At 42.2% G+C, this 15,841-nt stretch overlaps 1 protein-coding gene across 1 annotated transcript; it reads left to right on the top strand.

Annotated features, from left to right (window-relative positions):
• Nucleotides 1–1,223: 1,223 nt before the first annotated feature.
• On the top strand, nt 1,224–11,098 carry flot1a (flotillin 1a; the record flags this gene model as incomplete). The annotated part of the gene is made up of 12 exons (XM_083646591.1): nt 1,224–1,266; nt 1,858–1,933; nt 3,579–3,669; nt 4,233–4,376; nt 5,714–5,833; nt 6,060–6,155; nt 7,176–7,328; nt 7,435–7,616; nt 8,526–8,571; nt 9,361–9,498; nt 10,022–10,186; nt 10,977–11,098. The coding sequence occupies 12 exons, from the start codon at nt 1,224–1,226 to the stop codon at nt 10,995–10,997; spliced, it is 1,275 nt and encodes a 424-aa protein (XP_083502717.1). The 3' UTR covers nt 10,998–11,098.
• Nucleotides 11,099–15,841: the final 4,743 nt, after the last annotated feature.

Here is a 15,841-nt window from a genome sequence, read left to right on the forward strand (position 1 = left end):
GTTTTCCCCTCTCTTTCTCATCTGTTCCTGTAATACTGTAGCCTACCTGTATTACCAACTCAAATGTAGCCTATCTGTACCGGTACACATGTGTCATCTTTGGCTACATCCTCATGGTTTTATTTTTACTTGAAGATTTTTAATTACGTTTGCTTTATTCCTTATTTGACAGATTGCGACAGGTATAGAAGGGATGCTTTTTATGTTGTCAACGTCGATGCAACACATCATTTGTGATCTGGTTTATTTTCTACATGGAAAATCAATAATATAATAGGCTACATTTATTTGATTGTTAAATTTGTTGTTAAATTTGTTTTCTCTGTTGCCTGCATGAGGCTACTGGTGAACTCTGTCGCAGTTGCAGTTCCCTTCTTCCATTTCGCCACTAGATGGCGGAAACATACACTTTAATGACGGGCGCGTGCACAAAACAGCGCCGCAGCGTCGGCGGCGCGCTCACTGCTTCCCAGGCTGCTTAACGGGAACAACACACGTGACGTCAAGTGGAATAAAAATACATCAATCCTAGCAACAGCAGACCGCTATTCTTTCAGCTGTTTCCATCCTGACGCCCCTCTTTCTAAACCACGGCCTTTATTTAAGCACCGGTAAGTGCATCTCCTGTAAATGAACGCCTCTGTCTGCATCTCACGACTGTGTAAACCATGGCTATATTATTAAAGAACGCTGCCTGTAAACACGATGGACTTGGATCAAATCAATTGATATATAGACAGCTAATAGCCGCTAGCTAGCACCGCCACAGTTTCCCGTTATGTTTGTGAGTTGAGTTAAACGGGCTGGTTATTATGTGTGTGTTTGCTATTCATCTTATGTGAGGTTTTCTTGCTGATGATGTTGCTGCGCAACCTCGTAATTACATTAGTTCAACCCGGCGGCGGCCTGCTGTCTGTCTGATCTCAGGTTCCATCACCAGCCACGCCCCTCCCCTTTAGTTCTGGGAGGTGGGAGGGACGGGGGGGGGGGGGGGGGGGGGGCGTTGGATTATTATGGTGGGTCTTTGTTTTAACAGATCTATCTATCTGTATCTGTCTGTGTCCTGCTGCGTTTGGCACCATAGGGTTTTCCAGAGCGTTCCTCTACCAGGGGCAGCAGCAGTGCGTCAGACAGGGATTTTAAAGGCGGGGTTTGGATGCTATGTGCTATAATCCTACTAATTTATTGATTTGATTTTCAGTCAGAGGGAGAATCACCCAAACATGTTCTACACCTGTGGTCCCAACGAAGCTATGGTGGTGTCAGGTAATCACTTCATCCTGATCTAGATAGATGACACCACCTGTATAATGGCCATACTACGTGTGCTTTTTTCTTTACCATACATCAAACAAATATGAAATATGAAGACTTTAAACTTTTTAAATTTCAAAATGCTGTTTATAAAAACCGAACTAATGACAGATATTTCAAAAAAGTGTAGATGCACATTCTTCCTAATGTAACCATTTTGTAAACAGGGATATGAAGATATAGACGGTTTTAACTTGACAACAAAAACATTCTAAATTGAACCCCCGCTCACTTCCTGTTGCAGTGTTTGCTATGGACATAAACGAAAAAAAAACATTCAAGTGCAGGACTGACCATTCCGTGAAAACCGTCTAGGTGTTAATGCTAATGTTACTCCAAGATGAAATTTTGCATTTTGCAGTAGTAGCTGTCACATTTTTTAGTTGGTGGAGGATAGCTCATTTTGAAGCAGTATTCTCAAGATTTAGTTTATTGGAGAATACTGTTCGACAGTCAAAAATAAGGAACATTTTGTTATAATGCTATTTTTGCCGTATCGTCCAGTCCTAGTCATGTTTAAAAGCTGTCTCTCTTCTCTCCCAGGCGTCTGTCGGTCTCCTCCCTTGATGATAGCTGGAGGCAGAGTGTTTGTCTTCCCATGCATCCAGCAGTTACAGAGGTAGGCCAACACTCACAGAGCAGACATGACCTACACATTCAGTTACAGAGGTAGGCCAACACTCCTAGAGCACTCATGACCTACACATTCAGTTCCAGAGGTAGGCCAACACTCACAGAGCAGTCATGACCTACACATTCAGTTACAGAGGTAGGCCAACACTCACAGAGCAGTCATGACCTACACATTCAGTTACAGAGGTAGGCCAACACTCACAGAGCAGTCATGACCTACACATTCAGTTACAGAGGTAGGCCAACACTCACAGAGCACTCATGACCTACACATTCATGTAGGCCAACACTCACAGAGCACTCATGACCTACACATTCATGTAGGCCAACACTCACAGAGCACTCATGACCTACACATTCATGTAGGCCAACACTCACAGAGCACTCATGACCTACACATTCATGTAGGCCAACACTCACAGAGCACTCATGACCTACACATTCAGTTATAGAGGTAGGCCAACACTCACAGAGCAGTCATGACCTACACATTCAGTTACAGAGGTAGGCCAACACTCACAGAGCAGTCATGACCTACACATTCAGTTACAGAGGTAGGCCAACACTCACAGAGCGCTCATGGCCTACACATTCAGTTCCAGAGGTAGGCCAACACTCAGAGAGCAGTCACGACCTACACATTCAGTTACAGAGGTAGGCCAACACTCACATGAATGAAGCCACGTCTATTCTGAGGTGTGGATGACCAGCTAACAAGAGCACTTGGTTTTCTATTGGATTTCTATGGGCCTGTAAACATAAACATTTACATGTGTGTCTGTTTGTCTTAGCTGGCCTGGGCTGGATGCTATACTTGTACAAAGGCAAATCTTAAACAGAAACTCCAAACTGCACAAAACAAAACCATAAGATGTGTGCTTAATCTTCACAATAGGTTTCATATTGGCGCTACTGAGTTTAATAAACTCGGTTGGTTACCGATTGATTTAAGGGTGAAGCAACATAAATTGTGTCACATATATCGCATTTTAAACGGCCTTAGCCCTGGTTATCTCAGGGAGGGTGTTGTAAGAACAAGTGAAATTCATTCCTATAATACCAGATCTGCCCAATATTCAATTCAGAAACCTATTGCAGGAAGCCAAACCCAAACGTCATTTTGTAACACTGCTATCAACTTTTGGAATAATTGACCTGCTTCAGTGCAAGGCATAAACACTGTCAATGTCTTTTTCTCAAGACTCATCTAAAAAATGAGATGTTGACTAGAGAGTAATTGCAACACCTTCGCTGAGATCCCATTTGTATATACCGGTACCATATATTTTGTGTCATCGATGGACTTCTTTTTTCTGTTTTTCTTTTATAAAGTACAATTGTGTAATACTAAGGTTTTGATATTTGAAGGACCCCAGTGGAAATAAGCAGGCTTCTAGTTTGTAACTTTAAGCTGCTTTACTGGGCTATCCTTGGATCATTTTACTCTTTGATTTACATATTGTGTACTTTTTTTACTACTGTATTAATGTAAATTTGTAATGCTTTCATGTATTCTTGATCCGAAATAAACCAAACCAAACAAGCCTGCACTCTATACTGGTAACTTAATGCTAGCAAATCAATAATGATGGTTTGCTCTCTGCTTCCCTCCCTCCCTCCCTCCTCTCCAGGATCTCCCTGAACACTCTGACTCTGAATGTGAAGAGTGATAAAGTCTACACCCGCCACGGAGTGCCCATCTCTGTCACCGGTATCGCCCAGGTCTGTGTGACTGTGCAGACATGTACACTCACTGCAAACACCTCGTCTGTGGTTTCTACTCCACTACTAAAGCAGGGATCGGTGCACTGAAGGAAAGGTAGACACCAATGACCATTGACCACTAGGGTCTGTGTTTCATCAGTACGGAAGCCATCGTCAACAAGCAGCAGCCAAATTGTGATGAATTGGGTAAAATGGGTGTAGAGGAAAAGTGTGTTTGTTTCCTATTTTGGTGAAAACCCTTAGTTGTCTGGTAAAATACAGGGATCCCGCAGGTTGTAAAGTTCCTGCCATGTATCTCTGTAATATCACACAATTCTTTCCATTTATATAAAGCTTCTTCTACATGTGACCTTAATGAATGAGCATCAAGCAGCTGCTGGTCACACAGCATCAGAGTGTAAAACGTCAACATCGGTGATGTTAAAGTGTTCTGAGAAATAGTATTCTAACTCTACAGTTGGTCTAATGACTCATATTAAGGTAACTGAGGGGTAATTGTCAGCGTGCAGCCGTGCACGCCACCCTTTCACTCAAGTTGTTGTGTTTTTTCCCCCCGACAGATGAAGATCCAGGGTCAGAACAAGCAGATGCTGGCTGCAGCCTGCCAGATGTTCATGGGGAAGTCGGAGGCAGAGATCTCTCACATCGCCCTGGAGACGCTGGAGGGACACCAGAGGGCCATCATCGCCCACCTGACTGTCGAGGTATAGTGACTGGTGGTCGATTCGTTTTTTTGGATTTGTACTCCGGGTCTCAAAGCCCGAGTTTGTATTTACAGTACGTCAAACACCTTTGAAACACCACACGTAGTTTTGTTTATTTGTCCTATTGGGAACATTTCGTTGTTTTCAAATCGATGGGGTTTTTGACACAGAGGCTGACAAATGCCCGTAAATTGCACATACCGTAAAACTTCAAAAAATAAAAGTCGCAAATTGACGCAGGTCCCAAATAGACGCGGGGTCTGGCAAAATGTTTTGCTAAATAAACGCCGGTATCAGACAGACGACATCACAGGACCTAGAGAGAAGCGCGTTTCCTCTTTTTCTGTCCCTCCTGACTCTCCGTAGTAGTAACAGGCGGGTTAGTAAATAAACAAAATAAACCAGCTTTGTGCAGCTTGTCATTTGTTCATTTTTCCGTATGCTAATCCATACTAGATGTCACAAACAACTCAGTTCTTTCCGACTACTCCCTGTGTGTTTCATGTTGTTTGACCTGTTTCTACGCCAAGTCGCTAACTTAAAATGTTGCCTGGCTAATTTGGATGCCCCGTGCTGCAAGGCAAGCTAGCTTGGCTAACTCCACTGTCGAGTCAGTCAGTCAAACTAACTGTGAGCTAGCTTAGCCACCATTACTCGCTAGCTAATCAAACTGCTGCTTTCCAATGAAACACAAACAGCTGAATGTGAGCGGTAGGCTAATGTTACTTGTTTGAAACATGGCTGTTTGGCAGTGGCATGTGACAATTACTGTAATGAAAAACACACACCAAATAGCAGGTGGCACGGTCAAACCAGATCTCTATTCTGTATTTTTTTATCAAAGTAATATTCATACTGGTTTAAATAAACAATTTGATACTTTTTCCAATCTTTGCTGAGCAAGAATTTTGTGCAAGAAGAATGAAACACAGGTCCCAAATTGACGCATGTCCCAAATAGACACGCGGGGTCTGGCTACACATTTTGGAAAATAAACGTCCAGGCTATTATTAAGTTTTATTTTGTATACAGTATATTTTATAGATGTTAATGGTTTGTTTATGTCACATAGACCTAGCCTGGGTAAACCCAGCCTCCACGTGACCTCCATCTACTATCAGTCACATAAGACTAAACTTACGCTACAGACATAGTCTGTGACGTCACGTTGAAGGCTGGGTTCACCCAGACTAACATAGACCACCTGACTGTGGAAGTAGAGACACAGACATAGAAGCGTGCCGTGCATCTCACAGAGTGGTGGCCCAAACCAAACAGGCCAGCACACTCAAGCCATACTTCATATTCCATATTCCATGCCGTCCTTCCTCTTCCAGGAGATCTACAAGGACCGTAAGAAGTTCTCAGAGCAGGTTTTCAAGGTGGCCTCCTCCGACCTGGTCAACATGGGCATCAGCGTGGTCAGCTACACGCTCAAAGACGTTCACGACGACCAGGTAATGTGTTGCAGATGTCTACAAAAAACATTTTAGACACATATTTTTTTAATATTATACATTGGTGTTTTTAGTGGGTTTCAAGGGTCATGCAACTTACTTTACACATAATGTAAATTCCTAATTCAAGAGAGAAAAACAAGAACATCAAAATTGCGCACAAAAGAAGCGCAGTTGTAATTCTGTTTGAATACTGTGCATGGCTCTCCCCCTCCTCTGGCACCAGGACTACCTCCACTCCCTGGGGAAGGCTCGTACTGCCCAGGTTCAGAAAGACGCTCGCATCGGAGAGGCCCAGTTCAAGAGAGATGCTGTTATCAGGGTGAGATGTCGCTTCCCGCTCGTCTGCTTTATTGTCATGAGGTGCTTAGAAAGCACTAAACAGGAAGAGGCCACTGTCCTTCCAGAGAAAACGTTCAGAGTTTCTCACCAACGGCAGATAGTGGCAGGAGACGATGGGGGGGAAAAATCACTTCCAACATGAAAATAAACATAGGAAAACACCCAAAGGGGGGTAGCAGCATCCTTTTTGCAACAGGAAATAACAGTGTTCATGGGAAATGTAGTCTCAACTTTGAGAAACAGTAGCACGGGTGTGAGACAGAGCAGTGGTTCTCAAAGTGGGGTCCGGGGACGCCCAGGGGTCCTTGAGGGGGTTCCAGGGGGAGCAAAAAGGGGGGTAATTATTTTCACCATCCTTAAGTAACACAACGACAGAATGTAGGACTGTTTTGGTCATGGGCTTCTGTAGTAAAACATCTAAAAGCAAGAATCGTAACAAATGGGGGTCCGTGGTCTATTTTTTGTCAGTTTAGGGGTCCTTGACGTGAAAAAGTTGGAGAACCACTCATTTGTCTCATTTGTTTGTGGTACTTATACCAGCATATCACAATTAATTTGACACATATATTGATTTAAAAATGCAGACTTGTCATCAATAGATTAGAATAGTTAACTAAATGTAACCAAAATGTGATTTATAGGAAGGTTATTGCACTAAATCTCCATGGTTCATCAAAATAAATATAAATGTGCAATTCATATATTCCCACATTATGAAATCAAGACAAAGTCATCATTCTTTGCTTTTGTTCTGGTAGGATATCCTTTTTACAATGTTTCTGTTCATGTTGTTTTTGCCTTCTTTCTATTGAGAGTACCGGTAGTCAGTTACATAACTTCTGATTAATCTATCTGAATCCCTGTCACTATTCTTAGTATCCGTAGCTCTTTATCCTGATTTCATGTATTCACACTGACTCATATTGCCTCATTTCTCTATTCCCTTCACTCTCTCTCTCTTTCTCTCTCTCTGTCTGTCTGTCTCTCTCCCTCTCTGCAGGAGGCCCATGCGATGCAGATGAAGATCTCGGCTCAGTATAAGAATGAGATAGAGATGGCCAAGGCCCAGAGGGACTATGAGCTGAAGAAGGCAGACTATGACATCGAAGTCAACACCAAGAAGGCGGAGTCAGAGATGGCCTACCAGCTGCAGGTACACCACACTAGTTAATAACACTGATGGAGATCACCAGGGCAGGGAGCACAGTCACAGAAACTCAAACTGACGTGTCTTTCTTTACTTCTTCTTCTCCTGCCAGGTGGCGAAGACCAAGCAGCGCATCGAGGAGGAGAAGATGCAGGTGCAGGTGGTGGAGCGCGCCCAACAGATCCTGCTGCAGGAGCAGGAGATCACCCGCAGGGAGAAGGAGCTGGAGGCCAAGGTGAAGAAGCCCGCAGACGCTGAGAGGTTCCGCCTGGAGAGACTGGCCGAGGCCCAGCGGTGAGTGAGTCCAGGGCTCGCTCCCAGTGTGACTGGGCGGTGAGAAGGGAGGCTGTCCTTCAAAGCTTTAACTATCACTTTATGTACGATGTTATCTTTAGCGGACATGCTTCTGTTTCAGTTCACACAGATGCACTTAAAAAGTGCATCTTTTTTTGTACTATTGTCCGAATTCTCAACTGCTAATTTGATTCACTATTGAGAGCCGCAGGGATGACGTATTTCTGTAGTCGGAACGCGGAAGTCCCAGACTTCATGGTTCTTCACTGTTTCTGCCTATGGGATTTTTGAATGGGTTTTTGGCGTGATGCTTCAAACAACGTCTCTGGGCAATGCACGCTTAATCAAACGCAAACTAGTGTTCAGCGGGATAATCTTCACACATGAGGACCACTTTCATGACTTTTGAAGCGTAAATGCGAGCCCTAGAAGTAAAAAGCTCATGCTAAGCTAATCCAGAACTACACACAGTGTCGCATAGGCTTCCACGTCACATCACCACTCAACCTGGAGTGTTGTTGATGTGTGCGCTGCTGTGCATTGATTACCCCGGGCAGAACCAGGTGAGGGAAAGATAATTTCCGTGTTCGTCCTTTGAAGTGATGACGTTATTGACGTATAACATCCCCGTCGACTCAACAGTGTAATCTCATTTAGCCGTTTGCTAGCTAGCCGCCCTTTTAACGGCACGTAAAAGCTTAAAAACTCATAAAAGTGGTCCTCATGTGTGAAGATTATCCTGCTGAACACTGGTTCGCGTTTGAATAAGCTTGCATTAACCACAGACCTTATTTGAAGCATCGTGCCAAAAACCCATTCAAAAACCCCATAGGCGAAAACAGTGAAGAACCGGGAAGTGTTAGCATCTATGTTTTCCGGACTCATTCCTTTGCTTGTTTTTCTGTGCAGTCTTAAGTTGATCATGGAGGCAGAGGCTGAAGCTGAGTCCATCAGGGTGAGTCACAGATCGCTAACACTACACTCCCAGCTTGTCTCAAACAGTTCAATGCATTTTCTTAATATTTAGACAAATCAATTCATATAACATTGATCTTAGGACCACGGTATTCTCTCTAGGAGGCTCATCAATCAATTCTAGGATGCATTTGCTGTTGAGCTTTATTGATGTGTGTCTGAACTTAATTCAACAAAATATCTCCTTGATTTTATATCAATATGAATCATACGAAATCAATCATCGTCATGAAACTACTACCAATCATACTATTCAGTAAGGTACTATCCACAATTCTCCTATTCTCAATCACTATAGAGACACTGTGGAGCGCGTCATCATTCAGAAACCACGCCCAAAACGGGGGGAAACAAAAACACCCCCCCAATCCTGGTGTTCTCCTATGTCACGTGTTGCAAACAAAGATCATATATACGGAAGATGAACACTCCAACTTACTTCCTTGACAGCTAGATCCACATCTTTCTTCTCGCCAATTCTCAACGGCTTCCTTGTTTTGCTCGGGGGTACAAAAAAACTTTAATTGACGATTTTTTTAAATATTTGTTGTCTGCGCAGCCCTCAACACACACACACAACAGCTTTTAGCTATGTTTACTTCAAGGAAAATGACGCCAGTGTGTGGGAGTGAATGGAGCGCTTTCCCCTGTGATGGGAGTGGCCTATTTCATGCAGTGTCTCTATCTCAGCCGGTCACTGCTCTGCTCTTAGTCTTTGCAGCACAGCGTTTTCTGGTAAAGTAACTCTTGTCCTGTGCCTCTCTCTCAGATGAAGGGTGAGGCGGAGGCGTACGCGGTGGAGGCGAAGGGTCGTGCCGAGGCAGAGCAGATGGCCAAGAAGGCCGAGGCCTTCCAGCAGTACAAGGAGGGAGCCATGGTGGACATGCTGCTGGAGAAGCTGCCTCTGGTCAGACATCACCACACTTTAGATATCATGTACAGTACAGGGGGGCCTCTGTCTGTCATTTGATGTAACAGCGCATTTGGCTCCCAGTTATGGTCTGAGTTAAAACGTTTTATGTATAGTAGTTTTCATAAACAATGTGGGAGGTAAAACTAAGAAAAATAGGTTAAGAGAGAGAGGGAAAAAATGCAAAGAAACATGCTTTTTTTTTTACTGAAAATGTTCTTTTTAAATTCTCAATCCTAGCAACAACAAAAAAAACCATAATATAAAGTGGTTGTAGTCAAGATACATTTTGTGGTAATTTATTTAGTAAACTGTTTTGCTCTTGAGCATGCTACATTTGTTCATAAAAACTCTGCCACCAATAATGGATGTTCCAGGTACCCATAGTGACTTACTTAGTTGCTGTAAGTTGTCCTGTATGATTTATTTGCATATGGAATCATTTATATTGAAATAAAGGTTTGATTATATTTGATCCCCCCCCCCCCTCCCCATAACAACTCCCTCTGTCCTCCACCAGATCGCAGAGGAGATCAGCAAGCCTCTGTCGCAAGCCCGCAAGGTTACCATGATTTCCAGCGGCGGCGGGGAGGTGGGCGCGGCCAAACTGACCGGGGAGGTGCTGGACATCATGACCCGCCTCCCAGAGATGGTGGAGAAACTGACCGGTGTCAGCATCACCCAGGTAACACTAACCGTCTACAACTGTTTGAAAGACCTTACTGCTCGTGTGCCATTGCGGGACCAAGCGTGTAGTGTGACATATGAGATACAGTATGAGAGGTACACTATCAGTTTATCATGTATGTGCAGGTGTCATGTAGTAAGGCAGGTAAATCCAGTCAAGTGTACTACAGAAGTTCCAGGTAGGTGTTACAGAAACTGGTTCTCTAGAATTTTGGCAGAAGTTTAAAAGTTCTAACATCATATTGACACAACCCTTCATTTCAATAATGGCCAGCAAGCCCCTTTTTCAATTTTGGTTGCATTCATTTTTCAATTGCGATTCCTCGTCTTCCTTACGAGCTGTCCTGATGTCCTGTAGGGCCAAATGATTTCTGCAAAATGGAAAAAACGGACGGAATCATGGAATTTGGTAATACAAATGGAATCAACTGTAAAACATGGACTATTGCAGAATTTTCCATAATTTGTCTGAAATTGATCAAAGTTGGCCTAATTATCAAAATAAGAAGTAGATCTAATGATCGTAGTAACCTAAATGATTTCATAATTGTAAAATAGGACTAGAGAATTTCAAGTAATTATTAATTTCAAGTAAGCCGAACCTCTGACTCAAGAACATTTATTTTAATTATTTGACATCAGGATTCATTCAAGATTCAAAAGAAGGCATATTGATAAAGACCTCTCTCTCTCTCTCTCTCTCTCTCTCTCTCTCTCTCTCTCTCTCTCTCTCTCTCTCTCTCTCTCTCTCTCTTCCTCTCTCATCACCCAACCCCTCCATGCTTTAGGTGACTACCCGCACCGGATGAAGAGAGCTGAGTGGTCCAGTGACCCGGCAGATCCAGGCTCCCGCTGTCCGACCCGCCTGCCTGGCCTCTCTGCATGAATCTACTAACACAGCCCCCTATCCCCACCCACCCCCCTGTGTCTTCACCAACCTGACACCCTACTGTGATGTCAGTGGTGATGTCACCCTGTTCTGATGTCACCCTGTTTTCTCTGTCTACCGTTGCACTTATTTTCAAGGCAGTTTCAATTTTGTTTGTTTGATTCATTTCCCTAATCTTGGAATGAGAATTCTTTTAAGCCTTTTTTGTTTCTGTGTGACCAACAAAGATTTTTCTTTTAGTTTTGAGCTAATTTTGTATGTGCAAATCAACGAACCCCTCCCCCCCCCACCCCCCCCCCCCCCGTCTGAGTCTCTCCACTCTGTCTGCATTTGTCTTTAAAATCTCCTCCATAACTGCCTGTGTCCGCTGCCTTGCTGCCAAACCCTAAGTGCATCTTAACATGCCGGTTTAATGCAACCATGCATTCAAAACCTTACATCCAGTTGTCACTAAAAGATATGCTACTAACGCTAAGAAGACAACTTTAGGCTCCACTCACTCTCATCATGTTTCTTTCTTTGTTTTTATTCTGACAAAATCCACCTTTTATTTATCAAGAGAGTCTTGTGATCACCGGAAATCATTTCATCACCTTTCAAATGCTTTAAGTTATCGAGAATGATTGCAAATGATCGGATAATGAATCAAAACGTATCAGACCCCTCCTGGATGCCTCCAGTATTTATCTCTACCGGTATTACTTCTTTTTTTAAATCTGTCACGAGTTTTCTATTTTCTACTTTGTGTCTATATACTGATGTTGTGAAGCGGTTAGGTTTTAATATTTTAACCTCCTCACAAAATATGTTGAAAAATAGAAGTGTTGGCCTCCCTTTACTTAAGGTGTTAATGTCTTATGAGGAGCGTCTTTTTATGCAAAGATATTCTCAAGGTTTTCACAATGCTTCTCCCTTTTCCCCCCTCTGTCTCTTAGTTCTTTACCAAGCACTTCTGTATTTTTTTTGTGATGTTTTATGTAATAATTATTTTTCAGTGTAGGAATTCAAGCTTAATTTACTGTTGACCTCACTGTAAGTCGCTCTGGATAACAGCAGCTAAATACCTACAATGTCAATTTAAAATGGCTCTTAAATGATAAATGACTTAAACTTGTCACGGCAGTCACTGCACCAGTCACCTGCTGTAGGATAACATGCTAGGGTTATGGATCTGCTTTAGTAGAGCCGATTATGTAGCTGTTCTCACAAAGAAAGTGTGACCTGTACAACAAAAGCTAAACGTGGTGTAAAGCGTAGCTCTACTGTTCTGTTGTAGCAAGGGAAATATATCTTGCTATATAATTGCACTGTAAGCTACTGTAAGAATGTTATTCATGTTTTCTTTTCCCGAATGTGAAGAGATATGGAAGAGGATGCTGAAAACAGTTACTAATTGTGAAATGACTTCAGACGGCAGCTTGTATTTGTTGAAAAGGGGAAAAAAAAAAAAAAAGTAAAGTCTGGGAATGCTGAAAGGACAGGACGATAGATGGAGGATCACAAGTTCATTTCTGTTGATCACTTTGTTCATAATTTTCCTGTACATGTATGTTCTCCAGTCTCAGTGAAGATGGCTGGATCATGTACGGTATTTGTTTACGTATGTGTTTCCATACCAAGTCGTTAACCAAACTCCACGCATTTTTTTTTTTTTTCAGGAAGGTACATCGCTTGCTCATTTGTCAAATTACAATCGAAGCATCGGTCAGCTAGGATCATATGCCAGTGAAAAGTGTAGGTGCTGCCGACTCTTCATTGTCGGATCATCTAGTACCTATCAAAAGAAGTGCCCTAACTTGCCTTATATCAGAGCCCCATCACACTGTCACCCCTCTACCTCACCAGAAGCTCTGGGGCTGGGTGTTCAAAAAAGAATTCTCCTCCTCACAGCGGCCATTTTCTCTGAGAAAATCAATTGTATTAAACAGCAGATGAACTAAAGGTGACACCAAAAATGTACACATCTGCATAATGAAACCAAATTTCACCGAGAAGGCATAATATGACACCCAGCCCCGATCACCTCACTATATTAGTCTTATTAGGCTTAGACTTGTACTCTGCACTGCTGATTATGGTACAGCCAAATGTCTTGAAATGTTCCTCTGAAGCTAGATTTGATTTATTTTAAGATGAGCACTATATTGTAATGTGCATGTACTGAAACCGGTCATAATTTAAGTGTATTTTAATTTTTGCAAATGCAGATTTATCTAGGCTATTGCTAAACTTGGGAGTGATCCAGAAATGACAGATGAAAAAAAAAACCTTGGTACCAAACTGTCGGAGTTAGCCATAGAAAGTGTAGTCTTTGTACTTCATGTAACGGGTGTGTCTCTAACAAGTGTAACTGACAAGTGGCACCACTCTATATGGATATAGTATAATGGATTATGTAAAGACTATTTGCTTCACAAGTCGCTGTTTGATAACTACTAACTCGTACTAACAGCAAACCCAGTAACACCATGTTTTAGGTTAGAGTCTCTAGTGACTAGTGAGTTTACTGTGCTGTGTCACCTGACCTGATGCTGTCGTTTGTTTTGCGTTGTTGAGGACTTTGCCAATATGGAAGGTGCCTCTTGTCACTTTCTTAATTGATGTTTGTGCACTTCAATACATTTGTGTGTTTTAACAGTTCTACAATTCTGTATAAAGTATTCTTGTCATTAAATTGCAATAGTGAAACATCCCTGTGCTTTGCTATTCCTGAAACCTGAACATCGCCATCCTATATGTACAATTCTATTCCTACATCCGGCTTACTTGATTCGTTTTTGTTAACATTTCTCTGTGTCTTGCATGGGATTAGACGCATATTCATATTCACAGGTGGATGCAGAGGAGGGAATCAGTTATTTCCCTAATATTCCCAGCTGGTTGTGGAGTTCGAACTGACGACCTTCTAGTCACAGGATGGCAAAGACATGACCCGCCCTACTCTGCCTGCCCTCTGATTGGGTCAAGTTTAGGCATGGGGCGTGATGATTGGTTAGATTTAGGCATGGCGAGTGATGATTGGTTAGGTTTTAGGCATGGGGAGTGATGATTGGTTAGTTTTGGGCATACAGAGTGATGAGTGGTTAAGGTTAGGGTAAAATATCGGGCTCAGCCAATCAGAGGCAGAGTAGGGCGGGTCATGCCTTCCCAATTCCCATCCTGGGAAAATAAATATGACTGTAGTCATATAGAGCTGCGTAAACAAGATGTTTGTGTGCTGCACAAGTCAAATTACATGTCGGAGAAAATATTTTGTTTTTCTGAGCAAATTCTGAGCATCTAATTTCCTCCACTGCACACAGTATGCCATGCAGAAAATGAATACAAGAAAACATAACAACACAGTGAGGATTTTCATCTTAAACTGTTCCCCGACTTTATTGAACTTAAGGGAAGAAACAGCCTCTTCAGATGAGCAAGAAGTGTAACTGCATACAGGATGCAAGAGTGTATCATAAGAGGGTAGTTAATAACTGTATTATTATCAGGAGCATCAGTAATAACAACATTAACAAGAATATTGAGAATGTGTTATTTTTTTCATAAAAAGACACAATGAAATATAAGGAGTATACATGAAGAGAGCCAGCCAATCACACTGGCTCCTTGAGAGTTGCTGTTTGGGTAGATAGCTTGTGCACAAAAACATGGTGGTAGTGTCCCAGGTCACCTCTTTTTATGTTATTCAATCATTGACACATATTCCTTCTTTGGAAAAAAAAGCACAAGTGTTATGAGAGAGTAGAGTTCACGATGGAAGGTTGCAGAATGGAAACGTGTTTTGTTTTTATCAATTTTACAACCTAAATAGCATCTTTCTAATGTAGGCACCACATGATGGGAAATGAAAGGTTAGATCAGGGGCTTTCAAAGTCTGAGACTGTGGGCCTCCCCCCAGGCAAAGCTTGGAATAAGGAGACCCCCTCGCTCAATTCCTGGATGCCTATGGGATCATGATTATGTAATTTATGTTATATGATACCATAGACACTCAGCCAAGATAGCCTGATATTGCTGTTTGACATACTTCAGACTACACCAAATACCTAAAAAGCTCTGTAGTCATCTTTGTTTCTGACTCTGGGAAAGTGGAAAAAACTGTCAAATTCCCCCAAACTACTGTATGTCTGAACTATTTCTTTAACAAAATCACACACATTTAGGCTATTCCATGATATCTCCTTTTAATAACTAATGTCATATTTTTCACTTCCATTCGTTGAGCCTCCCCTGAAACTGCTTGCAGCCCCCCTGGGTCAGGTGGGGAGGCCCGCCTCCCACTTTGAAAACATCTGGGTTTGACCATCACTTGATTGGATTAAAAGCTTTTAGCTTTGTGCAACCTTTTGGAAAATATGATAATGATATATGATAATACTTTATATATATATATATCAGAACAGAAGATACGGTCAATGCTGAAGGTAGCCTGGAACAGTGCCAATGATTTGGTTACTCATCAATTTGTATTCCTCTCGTTTCCATATATGCTTGACAGAGGACATATACTTCCCTTTCGTGAATGAAAAAGTCTTCTCTATCTAGTTTATGTACAGCATACCGCGATACAATAATGCCTCAGATTGATTAATGTAGATAACATTTGCATACAGTTATAATCATGAAAATAGTAATAGTATGTATGAAAGGTTCTTTTAGGGGGGGGGGGGGGGATTGATAACAGTACCTGTCAGCCATTTTCATTTCACACAATCATGATTTCCTCTTTAGCCACCCTGTCAATGTCCGAGTTAGCGTCACTAG

This window comes from Poromitra crassiceps, assembly GCF_964638095.1.
Source record: "Poromitra crassiceps genome assembly, chromosome: 11".
Lineage (NCBI taxonomy): Eukaryota > Metazoa > Chordata > Actinopteri > Beryciformes > Melamphaidae > Poromitra > Poromitra crassiceps.